Source organism: Marmota monax, unplaced genomic scaffold (genome assembly GCF_021218885.2).
Source record: "Marmota monax isolate L192 unplaced genomic scaffold, Marmota_monax_Labrador192_F-V1.1 WCK01_AAM20220418_F8-fsc00001, whole genome shotgun sequence".
NCBI lineage: Eukaryota > Metazoa > Chordata > Mammalia > Rodentia > Sciuridae > Marmota > Marmota monax.
In genome coordinates, this window is record NW_026693777.1 from 34691272 (window position 1) to 34715051 (window position 23780).

At 35.1% G+C, this 23780-nt stretch overlaps 1 protein-coding gene and 1 pseudogene across 1 annotated transcript; both read left to right on the forward strand.

The window, feature by feature from the left end:
* The first annotated feature begins 14511 nt into the window (after positions 1-14511).
* LOC124104801 (olfactory receptor 4N5-like) lies at positions 14512-15425 on the forward strand (annotated as a pseudogene).
* Positions 15426-22051: 6626 nt separating this feature from the next.
* Positions 22052-22993, forward strand: LOC124104033 (olfactory receptor 4K13-like). The gene has a single exon (XM_046460707.1). The coding sequence runs from the start codon at positions 22052-22054 to the stop codon at positions 22991-22993; it is 942 nt and encodes a 313-aa protein (XP_046316663.1).
* The last annotated feature ends 787 nt before the right edge of the window (positions 22994-23780 follow it).

Genomic DNA, 23780 nt, shown 5'->3' on the forward strand with positions numbered 1-23780 from the left:
GCATACAGAATTTGATGAGAAGTTTTGGTTTGATGTCTGGAGTGAGGGACAACCGGTTGAGGTTAGCCAGAAGGCATTTGAGAGGGGAATCAGCAGGGAGGGAAGAAGAGGCTCCCATAATGACTCTTGACAAGAAGAAAAGTGGTGAATGGCCTGGACTGGAACAGATTTTGGTTGAGTTTCCTACAGGCATCCCCGAAAGGAGAAGTCAACCAAAGAGACTCGGGAGAGTCGGGCCGGGAGGGCAAATGAGTCATTACCCAAGAGCCCAATCGGTGAGACCTTCTGAAGGCTGGGAGTCACAGGCCACCTGACATCAGGGCTTTTCCCAGGAGAGGAGAAGGAGAATTTGGAAGAAGAGAGTCAGAGAGCACGTATTCTTCCGTTCCTATAACTTGTCATCTATGAAATGGGTATCCAGTGAGTCCACAGTAACTGTGAAAGTCGTGGTGGGGTGCATTCTCTCCTCCAAACTAAGTGTCAATGGCCTTGCTTGAAGATCACAGCCAAAGCCTTTGCATATAGCCATTTGGAGATGGACTCCCAAAAAGGGGATGGGGAACTCACTGATTGTCGATCAGAAGGAATCACCTGTTGGAGAGCCGATGTTGGGTGGAATGTAGCAGCGCTCAAAAAGGTGAAGGAGGAGGGCAAACCTTGAGAGAGGGGGTCCTTAGAATGAGGAAACTCCCCCTCCCGGGTTTTGGCACCAGATGAAAAGTCAAGGCTCGTCATCCGAGATTAAAATGCACACACAGAGATAGCAATGACAAAAATGAAGCACTTTATTGCAAGCTGCTGCCAGCTTATATAGGGAAATGAAAGTCAGTTATCCTAAAACAGGAACCCCCTGGGACCAATCATAGTAATGGTCAGGTCATCATCTGTGGTGCATGGGATTCATGGGGGTCAGGAGCTGTTCACAAGCCCAGGTGGGTGAATCAACTGAAAAATGTTTAAAATAACCTGTTATCCACCCATTGGCAATTTGCCCGCCACCATGTTACATTCATGGACCCATTATGAGAAAAACCCAAGGAATCCTCAGGGGAATCTCCCAACAACACCCATATCTGGACTAAGTGCTTATACATTTCTGGAGCTGTGTTATTGCATTAGATGTTAAATGTAGGTCAGTACTGTCCCTTCACCACAGGAAATAAGCTTCTGTTTTTTTTTTCCTACCAAATATTTCTTCAGGCCCTTACACTGGATCTTTAAGTACTTGTTTGTAGCCTTCTGTTCACTATCCCTCTGAAGGGATTCCTACAGTTTAGCAATGAGTAAACAACTCCCCTATAGGAATGGAGTAGCTATTCCTAATCTTTGAACACTTGAATCACTTCCTGCATGGGTGTTCATTTCCAAATGAATATTTTTTTCCAGTGAGGTTTGGTGGCAGGCTAAGGCAGGAGGATTGTGGTTTCAAGGCCAGACTGGGCAAGTGGAAAGAAACTAAATTTAAAAACAAGACTAAAAACAAAGACCATTTTTTTTCCCCAGGATCATCAGTGAAAACTTTTATCAATCAGGAATCTTCTTCTAGAACTGGAATCCATATAGTCCCTGGGACTGAGTCTTACTTTTCCACCAAGTTGCTCAGTGAATCAGCCACAAATCCACATTTACCATCTACTTTCCCAAGCTATTCTCCTACATAGTTGTGTAAGCTTGGCTAATCCGAGAGGCAGACATAAAGCTGGATTCCAGTATACTCACACAGGGAAAACAGCAAGATAAACAGAATTGATACACGAACAGTATAGAGATATGTCTAAAACATTATTTATATTGATAAGGAGATATTTAAAACAAGTGTAAATCCTGTCAAAGTTTTATTTAATAGGAATAAACAAATAGAGAAACGAATATTTAATGATAGAAACAAGAATAGTCATTCTTTCTAGTGATACTAACTGCAAAGTGGATTAAGGAAACTTTTAACATTGAGAAAAATATGTGGTAGTTGATAAATGTGGTAATTTCAGATACATTTATGTGGAGAAAATTTTAATCTTTTCATTTAAGAGTTTGCACCTTAATATCTGCAAATTAATTTTCATATAATAACAGGAATTAAGAATGGCAAAACAAAAAAAAGTACTGGTTTAAAATAGTTTAAAATGTTCAGGGTAGATCTTTTCAATATACAGGTCAAAAAAATTTAGATATAGTATTAATTATTAAAAAGCAGTGTCTTTATTTCATTATCATAACCTCTTTTTAAAAATCTCCCCTGAGGTACTTTTTAGCCAACTCTATATTATGATAGTCAGTGACTCATTATATTCTCCAAGGTCAAAGGAGGCAATTGGGAATGGAATTCTTGTTTGCTTGGCTTAGGAAACATCTTGTTATTTATTTGTAGTTTTTCATTTTCGTCCTTTGTCTTAACTTAATACAAGTTAAGACAAAGGACGAAAATGAATGTACTTTGTATGTAATTGTGTCTTATGTGTTAAATTCAATCCACCAATGTATTTTAATTGATAGTCTTTTCTAATTTACTATTTCTTAAAATTTTCTCCATATTATTTTTAATGGTTGAGAATAATTCATTGTAGGTGTGTTTCCTAATCTAGTTAAATAATAAACAATGGAATAAAGCACACTCTTGCAATCAAATTATTACACACATCCTATTTCCCTCATTTTAAGCCCCTGGTGCTGGACATTAAACCTAGGGTTTCACACTTGCCAGGTGAACACTCTACACAAAGTCACATCCCAGCCTTGTCCTTAATTTTTTCTTTTATTCATTTAATTGATTTTATTTTTTTAAATACATGACAGCAAATGCATTACAATTCTTATTAAAAATATAGAGCACAATTTTTCATATCTTTGTATATAAAGTATGTTCAAGCCAACTTTATTTTGTTTTGTTTTTGCATTACAATTCTTATTACACATATATACCACAATTTTTCATATCTCTGCTTGTATATAAAGTAGATTGACACCCAATTCATGTCTTCATACATGTATTTTGGATAATGGTGTCCATCACATGCAATCATCCTTGCTAATTCCCTGCCTCCTCCCTTTCCCTCCCACCCCTCTTCCCTACCTAGAATTCATCTATTCCTCCCATGCTCTCCCACCTTATCTCATTCTGAGTCAGCCTCCTTATATCAGAGAAAATATTTGGCATTTGTTTTTTGGGGGGATTGCCTAACTTCACTTAATAATTTGTTATTTTTTTGCAATGAATTTTCTTTCATTGCACCAATAAATTAATTTTTTATGTAATCTTTGTCTTTACTGGCACAAAAGTTTGAATAAATTATCATTCATTGTGATTTAGACCAAATTCATTATGGTTAAAAACACATAACTTTTCATCTATGTCTGTGTATGTATATCAAATTAATTCCCAATCTAAGACACAGAGTCATCAAGGAGAGAAATCGTTTCCTGTAACTAGATAAAGCCACAGTCTTCTTATTTGACCAGTTGATGTGTTCAGCAGCTCAAGGAATTGGGTTACAACAATTTCATTGTGAATGAACAAAGATGAATGGGTAACAGAAGCAAGACCAGAGGTTCAATTTATCTAAAGATGTACTGATGTTCCATTAAAAATAGAGGTTGCACCTCATGATCCAACGTGGAAAAGTGGTAGACATGGCTGCTTCTTTTAGATTCAAATGTCTTCTACAATCATCTATCTGGTTCCTTCTTCACTACTAAGGTGACTTAATTTTAGAACTTAAAGACTGGTTTTGAGTTATAATTCTTAGATCTTGAATAGAGTTTTCTTTTAAAAAATGATAAAACAATACACTTTTTCATAGGATCAAACATCCACCTAAAAGAAATAAAAACAGAAGAAAATGAAGGAAGTATAGGTAATACATATCTAAATAATGATATGGATCCTAAAACAAACAAACGATCATTGTAAAACAATGAAGTATGGCTAACTTCAAAACCGCATGAGAATTTAAGAACTAAAGTAGAAAGAAAGTTTCAGAAAGCATAGAGCTAACTTGAACTGTGGAGGACATGCTATAGTGGGGCTCAGAGAAGGCAGGTGCATGGGAGAGACAGGTAGAACAGAACCTCCTAGATAAGCCTTTGATGTGCATTGCTGCCTCTGCTTCAGCCAGCCAACACGAAATTCACAGCTGAACCTACAGCGTCTGCCTCAGCTTTACCAATGTGAATTTAGACTTTCTGGGTTTCTTTCCTATTTATATCTCGCCCTCATCCAGCTCAGGTGGTGTAAACGGGGTTCCCCTTGGTGGAATGGGCTGGGTGAGAAATAAAAGCTAAGAGAAATAAAACACCAAATATCACAGAACACAGAAAATAATTTCAAGAGTGGGGGCAGGACGGGCAATTCAATCATACATGTGGAGCTTCTATACTATGACAAATGGAGCCCGCGCCTGCTTTATTTATATTAGGAAATAGCAAAGGCCTTCCATAGAATGTTCTTCATCAAAAAAGGTTAAAGGTAGGCTGTCCAGTTCCCAGCAGATTACACCCATCTCCTGAGCTACTATGGGAGAACTTCCTAGCAGAGCAGAGGTAGAAGTCAGGCGCTTTGGGCAATCTATTGGGAGGGCCACGAGTAGTTGAATAGTTCACAATACCAAACCCAAATCTCCCTGGCCACCATACCTGGAGATGACTCTCATGTAAATCACAGATGGCTTCCCCCACTTACATCCCCTTCAAACTCCTGGGTATCAACTGCTTTTAATATTAGTAATTTATTATTACATAAAACAAGATTTTGAGTCACCCATTCTGTTACACTATCAAAAACTCTCTGACTTTTCAAAAATATTCTATTCAACTTGACCCATTTATGCCTCATTTGCTCTCCTGGGTAAAAGACTCTTTTTGCTATATATCTGAAAAAGATGGAAGTGATATTTATTAAAATTAACTGCAGCTACTGGTTCTTAAATTACAAACTGAAATAACTCATTTTACTAAAATTAAAAATGTGAAATATATAAATTACAAAATAATCACCCTGATAAAAAGTTCTTCATTAGACTTGTAAGCTCTACTGTTCTAATTGGGTAGGAATAGAGTTGGTCAGCCATGTATTGTTCCAGAAGATGATTATTTATCATTAAGAAAATGGAAGTGGCACTGAAGCAAAAACTTTGACAAGTTTTAGAGGAGAACCCCAGACCCAAGGATTTCATATTTAGGTAAACTGCCAGTGATGGTCTGGGTATTTGTAGTCTCCTTAACTCAGGTTGAAATTAATTCTCAAAGCTAAATAGTATTTTGAAGTAGGGCTTTTTGGAGGTAGGTAGACCAGGTCATGAGGGTGGGGCCTCCATGACTGCATTATAATAATAGGGAGAGAGACCCAAGGTAGAAAGCTTGATCTATCCCACATGCAGACAGCCCACAGAGCAAGAAGGACCTCACTAGAGGCAGCTGCCTGATCTTGCACATCTCCACTTCAGAACCATAAGCCAAATAAGACATCATTACTCAGGAGAAGATCAGAGAGAAGAAAGTTGGGAAAAAGAAAAAAAGCATGTAAGTTTCAAAGCAACAAGGGATAGAGTCAAAACATCAAATGACCCTTGTTATACTTTTACTATATTCGTAGGAATTGTTCATTTATTTTACATAAATTAAAACCTGATAAATTTGAGAAAAAAATAAGATGTAGATGCAGGTGTGCACACTAATGCTGACCTTCAACTTTCATTTCTGAACTTTATTCTTCACACACACACACACACGTACATATTTTGTTTTAAAATGAACCCAGCCTAATTCCATTTTAAGATTGAGAACCATCTCATCACAAAGTCATGAAAAATTAATTTCTATTTTACTATAAATTACTGAGATTTCTTAACTTGTTTGGAATTCCTGCCCATGCCTTGAACTCACCCATGCCTGGCTCTCCCTGACCAGATAACAACCCTCTCTGAAACCTCAGTGTCCCCTCAGAAATTCTAATGTTGGGATCTAAATTTACTCTCTACCTTGAAATATCATGCCATTTAGATCATTAACCTACTATCTGCCTTTATATTATGGTTGTCAAAATCCTTTTAGCTGTAACTTTTCAAGACACCCCTCTTTTGCAACTTTTTGTGCTATAAAATCTTTTTCCTGGGGAGCTGGGGTGCTGGTATCTAGTCTGGTGTTTTCAGGGGAGACAGTTGCTGGCCAGCTTTTGTGTACACAAATACAAGCTTGCTTTAATTTGATTTAAAGCAAAAATCAAACGGTGGTCTTTTCTTTGTATCATGTTTCAACATTTAGTTAGAAGAACAATATTCAATAATATAAGTAATAATAAATACTGGTAAGGATATGGGGAAAAAGATACACTCATACAAGTTGATGGGGCTACAAATTACTACAATGACTTTGAAGAGCTGTATGGAAATTTTTCAAAGATTAGGAATAAAATCACCATATAGCCTAGCTATCACATTCCTTAGTATTTATCGAGAAGACCTTAAATCAGCATGCTATATGATACAGGAACATCAATGTTTATAGCAATACAACTTACAACTGCAAAGTTTTGGAACCATCCCAGGTGCTGTTCAACAGATTAATGAATAAACAAAATGTGATACACATGCACAGTGGAGTTTTATTCAACCATAAAGAATGAAATTATAGCATTTGTTGGGAAAAAGCTTAGGTAGGAGCTCAGGGACATCAGGATGTTGGTGACAAAGTGTTAGACAAAAGAAGGAAAGGTGTCTTACAAAGGAACACCCTTATCTTGAGACCTGTGGAGAAGGCACAAAAAAAAGAACAATCAAAGATACAAAAGAGTAAGTAGACAGGATGGAGTAAAGAGAGTGAAGTGAAGTGTAAATGAGAAGTGCAGAAGTGAAGTGTCTGTTCCTCCTGGCCTGGGAGTTTGTTAACTCAAAGAACACATACCTCCATTATCATGACTATATTCTAATTAGTATTTCTTTAACCCAAGTGCTAGCTAACTGACATAAGGTCCAGGTTAGTACAAACATGGAGCCCCTTCTCTCCAAGGACTTTGCTAAAGAAACCAGGCAGGGCCTGCATAGTTGCCTCAGAGGGAGGAGGCTGGGCATTCTAATTGTGGGAATCAGGGCTCCAGTTATCCGCTGGGAGTTTGCTCACTGGGGGAATGCTCCCCTGACTAATTCCACTGTCAGAATACTTACAGTGTCTGGTCCCTATTTATAATAAATCTCATTACCATGAAAACTCCTCCCACTGAGGACATCACCATGACAATTCCCATCAATGAGGAATTATGACCATGACAACTGCCCCCCACAAGTTCAAATTTTAACATGACCAATAGAAGTAAAATGTGCAGTATTCTAATTAGGTTTTCTAACCTAACCAATGGTGGGAGGAAATTGAAAATTATTCTAATCAGATATCATAAGATAACCAATAGGACAAAATATTTTTAGTTCTTCAATCACAACCATATAGGAAATAGACCACTCCAGAGTTCAGGATATGTGACCCTAATTTCCAAACTTTGGGGCCTTGAGCCTCTCTCTCTTGCTTGGGCCATCCCTTTCTATCTATTTCCTCCGCGTGTTTCACTCAATTCTTTGTATGAGACACCAAGGACCTATACTGTTACTGGACATCCCAATGGTAACAAAAGGGTGGAATTGCAGAATATAATGCTAAGTGAAGTAAACCAGATTCAAAAGGTCAAGGTTCAATGTTTTCACTCAAAGTGGAAGTAAGAGAAAAGTCAGCAAAAAGCTCCCATTTAAAAGTAATGAGTTTTCTCCACACAGAAAATATGAGGTTTGAGGAGGTAATTGTTTCACCTGATGTAATCATTACAGAAGATATACATCTATCAATGTTACTTGGTGTTCCATTCATATGTACAAAGTCATATTTTTATGTACTGGTTAAGTGACAAGTGGGATTACACCAAATTTAAAAGCTTCTGAAGCACAATGAAGAGAATAATTTATAGAGAGAAGAGACTACTTAAAAATGGGGAAAACCTTTGGCAACAATTTTCTGACAGAATTAATATCTACAACATAGGAAACACAAACATCAATAAAATAAGCATTTCAGTTAAAAATAGGCAAATGACTTGTGTAGACACTTCTCATAAGAAATAAAATCAGCCAGTAAATAATTATATGAAAAAAAAATCCTATCCTAGTGCAATGCTGCACACCTGCAATCCCTGAGGATCAGGATCCTGAGGCAAGAGGATCTCAAATACAGCCTAAGCAAAAGTGAGATGCTAATCGACTCAGTGAAGCCCTGTCTCTAAATCAAATACGAAATAGGGCTGGCAATATGATTCAGTGGTCAAGTGACCCTGGGTTCAATCCCTGGTACAAATTATATAGAGTGTTAACTTAGCATGTGTGAGCCCCTGGGTTTATCCTCAGCACCACATTTAAAAAAAAATTTAAAATAAAGATACTGTGTCCATCTACGACTAAATATGAATTTAAAACAAAAGAAAAACTATGCAGAATTTTGAATAATTAAATATTTTCTTCTATTTAGTTTTCTTAACTGAGAAATGGAATGTAACAAAGCATATATGCTTTGTTACATATATATATTTAGCCATCAGTGAAATTGAAGTCAAAGGTAAAATGACATTCCATCTCATCCTAGGTAGAATTGCTACCATCAAAAGAACAACAGCAGCAACAACAACAACAAGATAGAAAATAATAGATGCTTTGAAGAATGTGGGGGAAAAAAGCAACACACTATTGGTTAGAATTTGAGTTAATACAGCTGCAATGGAAGAGTATAGAGCTTCATCAAAAATGTAAAAATGGAACTTCCATATGATCCATTTATTCAATTCCTAGGTATATATCCTTAAGAAATGTAGTAAGAGATACTGGCAGATCCACATTTATATCAATACTGTTCACAAACTATTTACAATAGATAAGACATGCAATCATTCTATGGGCCCATCAACAGCTGAATGGATAAAGGGAATGTGGTCTTTATGCCAGGGATTGTGATTCAGCCATAAAGCAGAATGACATCCTATCATTTGTAGTAAAATGAATGGGAACAAGTGAGCAGCATGGCACACAGACAAGTAGAGCATACTTTCTTTCACATGTAGAAACATAAGCAGAAAAAGCTGAAAACAGGAGAGAAGCAATTAGTGATTGATAAAGAGGCAAAGGGAAGAAAGCAGAAGGATGAGGGGAGAGGGTAGAAAAGGAGATGGACATGATCAATAGTCAATGTATATTCATGTATAGAAATACCACAATAAGTATCACTAATGTGTATCATTAGTATTAATAATTCTAAAAAGTAATTTTTAAAAACTTACACATGAATGCACACTAAAGTATATCTTTATAATGTTATAAAATTGCCTAACATGAAAGAGTTTCTCAGAGGTAGAGATTCTTTTGGACTACTAAAGCTTTAAGATACTACTTTTAACTAATTCTAATGTACTATGTTATACACTGAGAAATGGGAGCCAAAGAAAGCCTGTAATTATATAAAAAAGGAAAGAAAAACTCCACAAAAATCCAAAATTAAGTGAAAGACTTTGTCTTTCCAAGGATGCTCCCTGGCTCCCTCTCCCTCTCTCTTCAGGCTCCTTCCCTTCTGTCATCATGACTTTCTGAGTTCACCCATCTCTTTGGGCATCATCACTCTTTCTTTTCCTCTTTACTTCTATATTTTCATATGTATTTTTGTTTATTTGTTTCTTCTGTGCTTTCTTTTCCAGATTCTGATATGTTTAACTTTTACTACTGAGGATCTACTCTACAGATATATTTTTCATGCAAGATTACTTATATATATTCAAAGTTATTAGCAGCATAGACTCTAATAGGAAAGAAATCCCTACAAATATCATCTTCCTTCCTTTACCTCTTTTATTCACTTTTCATCATCTCCTATTTCCTTTCTGTCTGAACTTGACAAACATTTGAATGAAAGAATACTTGACTGAATATTGTATTTACTTTGTAAAATTAAAGTTCCTTATTTTAGTTTTAATGTTGTTCAGAATAATGCCATGGTTCTTTTTCATGTATAAGAAAAACTAGGTAGTGATGGGATAGTGGCTGAGCGGTAGAATGCTCACCCAGCACATGTGAGGCCCTGGATTCCATCATCAGCACCACATTTAAAAAAATTTAAAATAAAGATACTGTGTCCAACTATAACTAAAAAATAAATTTAAAACAAAAGAAAAACTAGGCAGAATTTTGAATGATTAAATATTTTCTTCTATTTCATTTCATTAATTGAGAAATGGAATGTTACAAAGCACATTTTTAGAAAAAAATCTATAACTATCAATACAAAACGTGCAATAGATTATTATTTTATTTGAGAGGACAAAAACCTAAAGGCATTGATCTCCAAGACACCATGAAGGTCTTTAGATAAGCATAATTCATTATTTAGAAACCTAATGTATTCTCTTCATCTTACTCTTTTGCACCAAAAATATGCAGATACTATGATATTTATTATTGATTCAGGACCACTATTTAACTTCCTAGATGAGATCTATGACTTCTTATCCCAGATATGAGTTACATATCTAAAATAACCTGTCTAGGCTTACTGCTTTCATTATGCCTGATTAACATCTGACATTCTATTATCACTGCCACTAACAAATTTTCAAATACTACACAGATACATGTAATCCTGTTCTTGTAGCAGCAGAATCAAAATAGCCAAGTTATAGAACAAGCCTAGATATCCATCAACACATGAACGGATGACGAAAGTGTGGTGTATATACACAATAGCGTTTTATTTAGTTATAAAGAACAAAATTATGTCATTTAGAGGAAAATGGATGGAACTAGAGATCATAATGTTGAGTGAAATGATGCAGACTCAAAATCAAGGGTCAAATGTAATCTCTCACATGTGGATTCTGGAGAGAAACAACAATGAGAAAAAGAGATTACAACAAAATCAGACAGACTAGTAGAGAAGAAGGTGATCAGAGGGATGAGTACAGGGAAAGGACAGGTACTAAGAAATGAAATTTACCACAGTATGTTATGTGCGTGTAGAAATACACCATAATGAAACCTACTATTTGTATATAATTAGACACTAATTACAAAAAGAAAAGTGAAAACATAAATGTGGGAACCTTAATGGGCACATACTTTGATTATTTATTATTAAACATATTCTTATGATTTTCCTTGTATGCTTCTAGATGGCATTCCACTAATTCCCACTGGTAGTACTCTACAGGATGAAAGTTGTTATAAAACCCAGAGCACATTCTGTATTGCATCATAAATTAGAAGTGCATATTTTGGAATCTATGATATACAAACATGAGAACATATTTAAAGAAACTATTTAGAATGTTCTTTGAACTTCCCCTTCAGTAGGTGGAAGAGGATAGCTGTTTGAGGGTAGGATTGGATTCCTGACAAAGTGAAATTTTCATCTTTTGTACTTGAAATAGAAAAAAGAAATGCAAAAAAAATCATGCATTTATCTGGGACATCTGCTGCCTTCAAATTTATGAGAAGAGAAAAATGCTGCAGAAATAGATTAAAGGTGAGCACTTTCTACCCTGAAACTGAAATGAAGCCCATTTTATATTTAATTCCTTATTTGAAAGAGATTAAAATAAGGGGGAATGCCAAGAACTTTTGGAGATTAATTATTTGGATATTAATTTGGGTGTAATACAAATGACTGATTCCAACCTTCCCACCCCCAGAAACAAAGGTAAAGTGGAAAAAGGAATAAGAAATCCCAATGAGTCAAAAAATGTAGGCAGAGTCTCAAGACAAACTTCATTGACTTCACAAGCATGCAACAGGTATGCATATCCAACTGACATGCTCTGCCTGTGCATCTTCAATGCCAGAGGAGTTTGTGTCAGGTAAAATGTCAAGGAAGGCTAGAGGTGGTGAAAGCCTTTGGGCTCCTCTTTAGCCTACACTAACAACATTTCTTTGTCTTCCCTGCCTGAATACTCACTTGAACCTGTGACACCCTCTTGTGCAGGAACTCTTTTTGTGCAGAGGAATGTCCATCTCAGACACAGCTGTCCTCAGTCTCTGTAATGAGCACAATTTGAGACTGTCTGGAACAGAGTACAGAGATGAGACTAGAAGAGGGCAGGAAGTGAACCAAAGACTTGGGGTGATATGGAATTCCATCTGTTGGGTGACAGGGAATAGACACAGTAGAAAATGAAAAAGGAAGAATGAGAGAAACTGTGACTATCAGGTGCTACCTGTGTCTTGACATCCTGAACCTGAAGTAGCACAGGAGCCCAACCCAGGGGAGCAGTGGATGAACCATGTGTAAGTACAGGAGGGGAGCTCCAAGGCTCACTGTCCTGGGAGCAGATTCTGCAGACAGTAGGAAGTATGGATATGGAGGTCAACTGGGTTAAGTGGGTTCAGAGAAAGGAGCTCTCCAGCTACTTCTAAGGACATCAAAGACATTTTGTTGAATTTCAGATCTCTTAGACTCAGTATGTTTGTGCTAATGCATGTGGGACTATGTATTTGTGCATTCATCAAATATGAGCTTCTGTATTTTAACTATTTATTCTATAACAATATAACATTCTTGCACAGCTACTGTGCAAGAATCAGCATGATATAACTCTAAAACCTTTTCATCAGGATAAATATATCCTCATGTACATTATGTAAATTTCTACTGTACCTATCAGCCTCTAACAGTTTCCTTGTCAGGATATTTTACACAACTGTTTTGTGCTGTCTTTTTTCTTTCATACAGTATAGTGTTTTTGAGGTTCCTTCCTATTGTAACATGTATCAATCAATATTTCACTGCTTTTCTTTTCTTTTCTTTTTGGCCAAATTGTATTTGTCTATTTCACAGCACTTTTGAAAAGTATTACATGTAACTAAAAATCAAACCAGCATCTGTATATTTCACATTGCAGAATTGGTTCTAATCAGTAGTCATTTCTCTTCCATATAATCCACTACAACAGTGAACTATGTAGTCTCAAAGTATTAATTATGTATTTGTAAAATGTTTTTATATTAGACTAATACAAATACATGATTTTTAAAAACATCTGTAGTAAAAGAGAGAAATTCCACTGATATCAGCACTCCAACAGATTACCTTGCTGCCCTCCATCCTAGAATGAATACTCTCTACATTAGAGACTAGTATAGAGACTAAATATTATGTCTCAGTTTCTCCAACATGATTGCAACTCTTATTTAGACAAAGATTTAGACAGAAAAGGTGACTTATTTTTTGGTACTGGAATTGAACTCAGGGGCACTCGACCACTGAGTGACCTCCCTAGCACTATTTTGTGTATTAGTTAGAGACACGGTCTCAATGATTTGCTTAGTGCCTCACAGTGCTGAGCTGGCTGTGAACTCACAATTGTCCTGTCTCAGCCTCCTAAGCTTTTTGGATTACGGGCATGCACCACCTCACCTGGCAAAAATGGGAATTATTAAGTCAAACAAAGTCATGATTTGTCATTTAATGCCTTGCTGAAATATTGTCAGTTAATGAAATACCAATACTTTCCTAATTAGTTTTGACAGAGGTATATACACTCATTTAATCACTTGCTAATGATAACAAAGAAGGAAATACATTGCAGAAAAAAGTTAAATGCAATTTAATTTAATTGTCTCCTAAATGAATATATTATATGTTGTATATGGCCAATACCAATGCACTCTGCTTTAATTATATTACTTAGGATAGTCAAATTCCTTTTTGTATTATTAAAAAATATCTGTGAGAAGGATACTATTTGGCTACCATTCTGGCATTCGGAGAAGAAGATTTTAGGTATATGGTAAGCAAATAAAGGACTACTAATTAGAATTTAGGAACAGGACATAGTGCCTAAACAGGATCGGAACCTGGTCATGTATATAACCAGGGTAATACTTCTAAGTCAAGCTAAAGGTACAGATCTTGTTTTAAGAGCCTGATGACCAGTTTAGATTGAGAATTCATAAGGCTATCTATGCAGAGCATGACATCAGAATTATCATTGCAATTCAGAAAACAAACAGAAAGATAACAAGCAGGGACTTGGGCTTCTGTAGGACTTGAAAAAGCACTTTGTTATGTGTCAATAAGAAGCAGGGACCCACACTTTGCCCATATTCTGATAATCAGAAACAGTGAATTACCATTAACAACAAAGATTAGTCATCAATAACCCCCAAACAGAGAATCTTGCTAAAGTTTATGTTGTGTGTTAGTGAATAAATTCTTAAGACATTGTAAGCAAAATAGCCTCGAGTCCTACAGAAGCACAGTTATATAGAAATTCATGGTTAAATGGAATGAAAGTGTAGTTAGAAGACCCAAGTCTTGGTGAGGAATGAGAAGAATGAAAGAAGGGTGAGCTCAGGGTTCAGGGGAATTATAGGGCATAAGTTGCTTTCAGCTATGCTAATTTCGGATGTAGCAAATATTATTTTTACTAGGAGAGGATCTATTGAGCAGAAAAAGGTTGGTCATAACAGGTAACAATTTGCTTTTTGTGATTCTCCAGATTAGAAAAAGATGGACGCAGGAAACAGCACAGTGGTGACAGAATTCATCCTCCTTGGTTTGACTCAATCTCTAGATGCCCAAATCCTGCTCTTTGTGCTAGTCTCAATGTTCTACCTCATAATCCTCCCTGGCAATGTTCTTATCATTCTTACTATAAGATCAGATCCTGGACTTAATGCTCCCATCTGTTTCTTCTTGGGAAACTTGGCCTTCCTGGATGCCTCCTACTCCTTCATTGTGTCTCCCAGGATGCTGGTGGACTTCTTCTCTGAGAAGAAAGTAATTTCCTACAATTGCTGCATCACCCAGCTGTTTTTCTTGCACTTCCTTGGTGTAGGGAAGATGTACCATCTTGTTATCATGGCCTTTGACTGCTACATTGCCATATGCCAGCCTCTACACTATGTAACAGTCATGAGCCCCAGGGCCTGCTATGCATTGCTGTTGGCTCTGTGGCTTGGGGCCTTTGCCCACTCCATTGTGCAAGTGGCCCCTATCCTGCACTTGCCATCCTGTGGCCCAAACCAGCTGGACAACTTCTTCTGTGATGTGCCACAGGTCATCAAGCTGGCCTGCACTGACACCTTTGTGGTGGAGCTCCTGATGGTCTCCAACAGTGGCCTGCTCACCCTTCGGTGCTTCCTGGGCCTTTTGTCATCCTCTGCAGAGTAAAGGGACACTCCTCAGAAGGGAAGAGCAAGGCTATCTCCACTTGCACCACCCACATTATCATTGTGTTCCTCATGTTTGGACCTGCTGTTTTTATCTACACCCACCACTTCAGGGTTTTCCCAGCTGACAAAGTGTTTTCTCTCTTCCATACAGTCATCTTCCCTTTGCTGAACCCTGTAATTTATACACTTCACAATCAGGAAGTGAAAGCCTCCATGATAAAGCTGTTATGTCAGCACACAGTGTTCTAAATGGAGTAGAAACATGAGTAAATCAACAGTGGAGAAAGTCCAATAAAAATGAAATAAATTATTTCTTTATGCACTGAACAATGATTCATTAGGTAAACATACTGTTTTCAATCACTTTCAATTTTGGGGCTGTGTGGCATATGAAGGAGATAAACAATATCCAGGTGTCCTAGGATTATATTCAAGTGAATAAATACAGGTGAAACTTTTAAATCAGAAAAAAATGTTAAGAGCAGTGCTACACTGTAGATTGACTGGGGAGGTGCTAAATACCTTGCTTTTGATTGTCAATAAGGTATTCTGACACAAACCAGCTGGTCCTTGGGATTCAGCTGATACAAGATGATCTGAAAGAAGTAACCACACAATTACCTGAGATATTCTAGGCAGAAAGGATGACTAATACAAGGATCCACAATTTTATAAATTTGATACATTTGAAGACCACAACAACAATGTAGCTTAGTGGAGTTGAAGCATTTGAAAGTGGCAAGAATCGAAAAGAAAAGAGTTTGGCAGGTAAAAATCTCCTGAAGTATTTCAAGCAATGAAAAAAAGTTCATGCCATTTAAAACTCAAATGAGGTCATAAAAGGCATGAAACTGGAGAGTATTAATGTTTTCTACTTGCCTTAAGGAAAAAGCCTCAAGACTCTGGAGGAATATGGGAAATAAAATTTCATTAAGTAGGAAAAATTCATACTGTTAAGTAATTTTATTAGAGCCTTAATTAGTTATTTTTTTTCTAAATTTGAAAAGTGTTGTGATTTCCCTCACTGTTGTGTTAATCTTGGAGAAGAGTTTGAGTTCCCTTCAAATTATTTCATCCTGAATGTAATTATGTTGGCTGTTTGTTGTGTTAATCTTTATTTAGTTATAGATGACTAAACCACTTCAATTTCTTTGTTTATTTGTTTGCTTGGATGAGGGTAATGCCAAGTGTCCTATATTTGAAATAGTTGAATGTGTGGTAAAAGCAGCCTATGAACTTGGAATCAAGTTATATGAATATATATATATATATATATATATATATATATATATATATATATATATATATATTCATCACGACTTTAAAATTGATTAAACACAGGAAACTACAAAAAAGTTATCTAGAAATAAAGTGAATAAAAAATTTCAAATGAAATGCAAATTGGATAAAAAGGAAAATAAGGAAAGGGTATTATAAATATGTAAGATACAATGGAAATGTCCTACCTATGTATAGTTGACACCCAAGTAGTGTGGGAAAAAGAGAAAATGGGAAAGATGCAATATTTGCAGAGAACTTCTACAAAGTGATAAAGGGCATCACCATGGACCACATGGACCACAAGTCTTTGGTCCATAAGCAGAATAAAGTTTTGAGAAAGAAGACCCAAACACATGAATGTAAAGCAGATAAAAGTCAATGATACAGAGACTCTTAGAAGCCACTGATAGAAGGAAGCACATATTGACTTGAAAGAATAAACAGTAAGGACAGCTTTTCCCCATAAAACAAACATGTATATCAGAGTACAATGATACCTTGAAATTGCTGAAAGATGACAAAACAAGTCAAATTATTGTTATTAGAAAAAGAAAACCGTTTAATGTTAAGAGAAAGACATTATTTACAGAAAATCTGTTTTCTGAAAATTTGTACTAAATCAGTATTGGCAGTAGTTCTTCAATAAAGAGACCCTAATCCTGAAAGGAAACAATAAATTAAATGAAAGAATAAAGAATACGTTAACTGTCAAGTTGATACATGTAAGTATAGACTGACTATTGACTGTACAAACAGTAGTGTATTTTAAAGATTTTATCATACATATGTACAGTACATACATACAGCATATATGTAATTATACATAATATACATATTGTGTGTCTGTATGTGCACATGACAAGAGTCATGATCAATGAAAGAAACAATAAACAAGGAATTTAAGTGTTCTATGATTCTAATATATTAAAATATTTGGTCAAACTAATACTTTGAGTAGAATCTCTGGATATATGTTTAATCTTTATGAAATCCTGTGAAATACTAATAAGAAATTTTCTAACTGTAAAATTCAGGACAAGTTTTGAAAAAGGATTATTTGGCTGAAAACAGCTAGAAAGGAGAAAGAAAGAGTTTATGAAATAAGAAAAAACAGAAAAGTAAATATACTACAAAAATAAACATTAAAAGCTTCATTTAAATTCTGGAATTGCTAAACTTCAAGCATGAATGCTTTCCATATTTAATTAATAGGTAGAAAAAAGTTGAAATAAAAGGAAAGTTTGAAATAAAATAAATACAGTTGTTGTTTGTTGTTCATGGGTTCCATATTTGTTTATTTGCCTACTCAGGATATTTATCTGAAACCCCAAGTCAACATCTGTTATGCTTTTGGAGTGATTTGAGGACATGCAGAGAACAACAGAAACAAAAACAAAAATCCTTGAATCACCCTGTGTGGGCACTCCCAGCTAAGGTAGCACAAAGTGACACTGAGTTTTCTTTCAGATCTCTTCCTGTAACAAGTGTCCTTTTCACAGTCTGTTCACAGCACTGTTTTCCATGTATTTACAGTTATTGTTGGTGATTCTGCTGTTTAAAGGGCCCCCATCAGAGTGCTAAGTATATTCCAAAACAAAAGGATTCTGTGATATGCCTTAGGGACCAATGCTTGTGTTAGTTAAGCTTCATTCAATCAGGAGTGATGCTAGTGGCAGCGAGGTCATTTTAAAATAGAAGTCTCTCTTTTTTTTTTTTTTTAAAGAAACACAGATAAAAAAAATAATGTATTGATTGTTTGATGAAAATGTTGAGACCAGAGATTTGTAGAAAGATATGTTGCATTATTTCCTAAATTATTGTCAATTTATTAAAAATTAATTATAATGTTATATTATATAATATAAATAAAAGTTTCTTTTAGGCTGCCTTTTTTAAAGATAGATAAATAATAAGACTGTAAGGATAAAATACATTAGAAAATCACAGAATGTTACCACAATAAAATACTGATGATCTCATTACAATCGTTAGAACTTAAGAGGAGCAACAGATGAGAAAATTTAATCTTCCTGAAAACATTCAAAAAAATGGGTAAGTACTTAAACACTCATTAATCAAGAAATATTTAAATAGTGAGACACTGTCTTTACAGTCTCATGAACTTCTGTAAGTCTACATTCTTTTTTGTATAATATTTTTTTCAGAGATACAGAAAATCCAGAGGCAATAGCTGAACCTTTAAAACTTCTAGAACACAGAAATAAAGAAAATGCTATGATATCACTCTGGCCAATATTTTTTTGAATATGACCACAGGAAAACAAACAGAAAAAAAAACAGAAATAGAAAGGATTGATCCAAATTAAAAGATTCTGCAAAGCAAAGAATTCAAGTAAGAAAGCATTCCAGAGTGTGAAAAAATATTGGCAACACATACATATCTGATAAAATATATAAAAATCTCAAACAACTCAATGTTAAGAAAAAAATAGTTCAAAAATTGGCAGTAGATCTGAGTAGAAATTTCTCAAAAGAAGGATAAAAATAATAGCCAATGTATATGAAAATATCCTTTATCATTAGTCATCAGGATTCACTCAAATGAGATGTCTCCTCACACCTGTTACAAAGGCTGCTATCAAAAAGATGAGAGTAACATGGAGAAAAGGGAACTCTTATTCACAATTAATGGAAAATACTGAGGGAATGTAAATTAGTAAACCTAAATGGGAAAAAAAGTATGGGGGTTTTCTCAAAATTCAAAATAGAGCTGCACATAGTCCAGTTACCTATCTACTAACTATGTATTCAAAGAGCAATATCTGAAGATTTTTCTGCCCTCCCATGTGTATTTGGCACTATTCACAATAGCCAAGATACAGAATCAACATCAGTGTTTATCAACAAATGAATAAAGAAATGTGGGTATATATGCACAGTGAAATAATATTTAGAATTAAAATGGGTGAAATTTTGTCATTTGTTACAACATGGATGAACCTGGAAGATATCATGTTAAATGTGGTAAGTCAGGCATAGCAAGACAAATACCACATGATCTCACTTATATGTGGAAAGAAAAAAGTCAACCAAATAGAAATATAGAGTAGAAAGTGGTTACTAGAGGCTGAGATGAAGATAGTTTAATTAAAGAACACAGAATGTTGTTATAAAAGAGGAATAAATTTTAAAAGTTTATTATACATCAAGGAGACCATAGTTAAAAATTTATATTATCATCTTAAAAATTTCTTACTGACTGTATTTTAAGTGTTCTCACCACAAAAATAATCACATTTTCTGAAATGGCAAAAGGATATTTTAAAAATCCCCAGCGTATTTTTAACACTAGTCTCTGAGGGGTCTAATAACTATCAAATTTGTTTTCTCCTATATGTCCCTTACCAATGAATACTTTTAAATACTGTACTCTTTTCAATCCAGAGCAGACAAGTTCACTGGATGATGAAGACTAAGCATTTCAGGATTTCATAAAGTTGTTACTTCCAAAGTCCAAGGGCAACCTGGTAGGTTTCCTGACTCTGACACATTACCCTACCTTTAAACTACATACGCCACACTTTTTGAAGTTACAAATGAAATGTGTATCTAAATAATAAATACAAATGCCAAATTTCTAAATGAATGAGGGGATTGAAAAGAGCTAACTAAATGGAAATAAATTTGAGTTTGTTTCAAATTGAAAAAATATTAAAAATACATCTTATATTGGATGCTAAGAAATTAATTTAATACTCCTAGCTGAATAAGTCATGTTTAAAAAAGAGATGTTGCATTTAAATTGTTTGCCCACACTGATCAGATTGAATGGTTTTATATTATCACATGATATAAGAATCTTTACCTACTCTCTTTAAGGCATGCAGTAATTTTTAAAAGTGGATAAATAACAAGACTGCAAGCATAAAATACCTGATCCATAGCTTAGATAGTCACAACATGTTACCACACATGATACTATTGTTGTATTCATTAGAATTTAAGAGGAATGACATAAGAGAAAATCTAACATCTCTAAGAAACAGTCTAAAAATGGATAAATATTTAAACACTAATTCAACTGGAAAACAATCAATAGTTTGGAGGTTCATGTGCTCCTGCAAGTATATTACTTAATACCTCCTAGAAATATACTGTCCAGAGGAAATAACTGCACCTGATAGTCTTACTGCAAGAGTACAAGCACAATCAACAAGTCCTGGTGGCCAGTGAGAATAATCAGACGTTTCCACTTTCAAATTCTGCTCATTTAATTTTTACATAACTCTGGAAGATGGAGTCAAATATAATGGTTGGTATATGGGACACTTCTGATAAGATATTTGCCTTAATGCTAGCTATGCAAGGGAAGGGTATGTAATTGCATGCTTTTTGTGGTTAGCTAGAGACACACTGTATTTTCACATTTAAATCATGTGACTTACAGGTTAAAATTTACAAAAAAAAACCATTCCCACATATCTAATTTTCTTTCTTAATAATCATTATTGGCTCTGGTTATAAGATTCTGATACACACAAGAAAAGTTCTAGAAATAATTCGAAGGCCTCTAATAAGAATTGCACTGCAGCCCTACATCAAGGGAAAGGGGAGGCTCTGCACTTTATGGCTTAAAGTAGATCAAGTCCTGACCTCATTAAATGTAAGCCCTTTTTTTTTTAATTCACTTAGCTGAGTCTGCCTCAGTCAGTGTCACAATGTCTTTGATTTAATTCATCCTCAAAAATCTTAAGTTTAAATAAGCCTTTTTGAAAATAATTGAGAAGAAACAATGATCCAAAGGGGACAATAACTTTCATGAGACTGTACATAGAGTGCATCTACATTTTTGTGGTATTGTCTGTTTTTTTCTTTTAATAAACAAAAATTAATGGTTCATCTCTCTTATTTTTTTTCTCAAATTCTTTGAGAAAAGTTGAGTAACATAATAATGGTGAACTTTGGTACATCCTAGTCTTATGGAGGTGATTTTGAAAGTTCTGTGTATGGTTGATGTATGAAGACTCATGCACTATATAGAAATATCACATTCAGATTTTGAATCCAGTTTTGTAAAACACTTGCAAGCAAATATTTTGTTGGATAAATAAGCTGAATAACATTAATGTTATAGAGGCAATAGGAATCATTCCAATCTAAAACCTCTGTCTTTCTTGACATACTGACTTTAATTTCAACTAACAATGTAACTGTATTAACATTAAACATTACATTAATGATATGAGTATTCTCTCATATACTTCCTTTCAGTAATATACAATGCATATTTTGTTTGAACACTGCTTTTTAATGTGACAATGACGAAACTTTTTAGTACATACTGAAGATAGGATATGAATGTTTTAGTCAATGAACTTCTGCAAAACTCAAAGATAAAATGTACTTCATTATTCATTTTCAAAGTCCTTCTTTATGTTCATAATAAACTAAGAATTCAACCACGGTCTGATCTGGAGCCAAACATGAAGACATACTTAAGGGTTGATGCTCTGAATAAATAATAAACTGAAAGGCAGAATTATAGAATAGGAACACTGTCTTATTTTTCTCTGTGATTTTCTGTGTTTTCTTCTCTTTTAGACAACTTCTGACAGACTCACAAAAGTAGATATATGGATATCCTAAGTAAAAACACAAGTATTTCTGAGTTTATCCTGCTTGGACTTTCTCATTCCCAAGAAATTCAAATATTCTTTTTTGTTATCTTCTTTCTTGTCTATGTAGCCATTGTAGTGGGGAACCTCCTCATTGTAATCTCTGTGATATTTGATAACCATCTTCACTCACCAATGTACTTCTTTCTGACAAATCTATCATTTTTTGACCTATGTCTTTCCTCTGTTGCAACTCCCAAAGTGATTGCAGACTTCCTTAGAAAACGCAAAACCATCTCATTGTGGGGCTGCATGGTCCAGATGTACTTTATGCACTTCTTTGGGGGTGGTGAGATGTCTCTCTTGATAGCTATGGCCATTGACAGGTATGTGGCCATATGCAAGCCCTTGCACTACCAGACCATCATGAACTGTAGGATGCTCATTGGGCTTCTGGTGCTGTCATGGGCAGTTGGATTCATTCATACCACAAGCCAAATGGTTTTCACAGTGGGTTTACCTTTCTGTGGTCCCAATGTTGTGGACAGCATCTTCTGTGACCTCCCTCTGGTCATCAAGCTGGCCTGCACTGACACCTATGTCCTGGAGCTCCTGGTGATTGCAGACAGTGGGCTCCTGTCCCTGGTCTGCTTCATCCTCTTGGTCATATCCTACATCATCATGTTCATCACCCTCTGGCAGCACTCCTCCAGGGCCTCCTCCAAGGCTGTGTCCACACTCTCTGCTCACATCACTGTAGTGACCCTCTTCTTTGGCCCTGCTATCTTCATCTATGCTTTTCCATTCAATAGTTATTCTGTAGATAAGTTTCTGTCTGTGTTTTACTCTATAATCACCCCCTTCCTTAATCCAATTATTTATACTTTGAGGAATCAGGAGATGAAGGCAGCCATTAAGAGACTGAGCAGTCAACAGATTGGTTCCTGTGTTTTCTCTTAGATATTGTTTGTGTCCTTGCTTATTTGTCTGCCTTCTACTGTTTTAGAGACTTGAGTCTTAAGTACTTAATCAAGTGGCTGAAATAAAAATACTAAATGATGTCAGTTAAATTCCTGCCATATTCTATATATTAAGGTACTTTCAATGTTTTGATTTAAAATGTTCATAACAGAGATACAGATCCTGGAAAAACAAACATTTTATAACATGAGTCTTAAGTTATCAAAAATATGTAAACAGTTTGTTTCCTTATAAAATCTTTGTAATATTTTGGTTAATGAAATTGCAAACTATTTACTTTTAGTAAGAATATCAAAGATGGTGTCAAATTTTTACTTCTACCATTGTGTTCTTTAACTTAATATTCTTAAAAATATCTTCCATTATATATAAATATTATGAAGGTTTCTTAGTGGTATTAAATTAGAATTTATAAAAACTTCCTTCAGTTCTATGGCCTCAGGAGTGTAATTATACTAATGGTATAAAAATTAGGAAAATATTTTCAAACACTTCTTTGTGCTCTGAATTCATTTCCTAAAATTCAAAATCAATGGCAGTAATAACAACTAAAACTTTTTCTGTGTCAATATATTTTTTATACTAAATAACAAGTGTTGTTCAATGTTTCTTTATATTAATTGAAGTGTTTGCAAAGCAACCTTTTTTATAGTTACTAAGAACCAGACTCTTTTTCAAGCAATATAATACATTGTTAGTGATATATGTCTAGTTCCTGTCCCAGAGCGGATTATAAGGTTGAAGTGGGGTGAGAGATCTATGTTTG

Bases quoted from the DNA above. Each gene is read 5' to 3' on its own strand.
- LOC124104033 (XM_046460707.1), top strand. From the start codon at position 22,052: ATGGATATCCTAAGTAAAAACACAAGTATTTCTGAGTTTATCCTGCTT.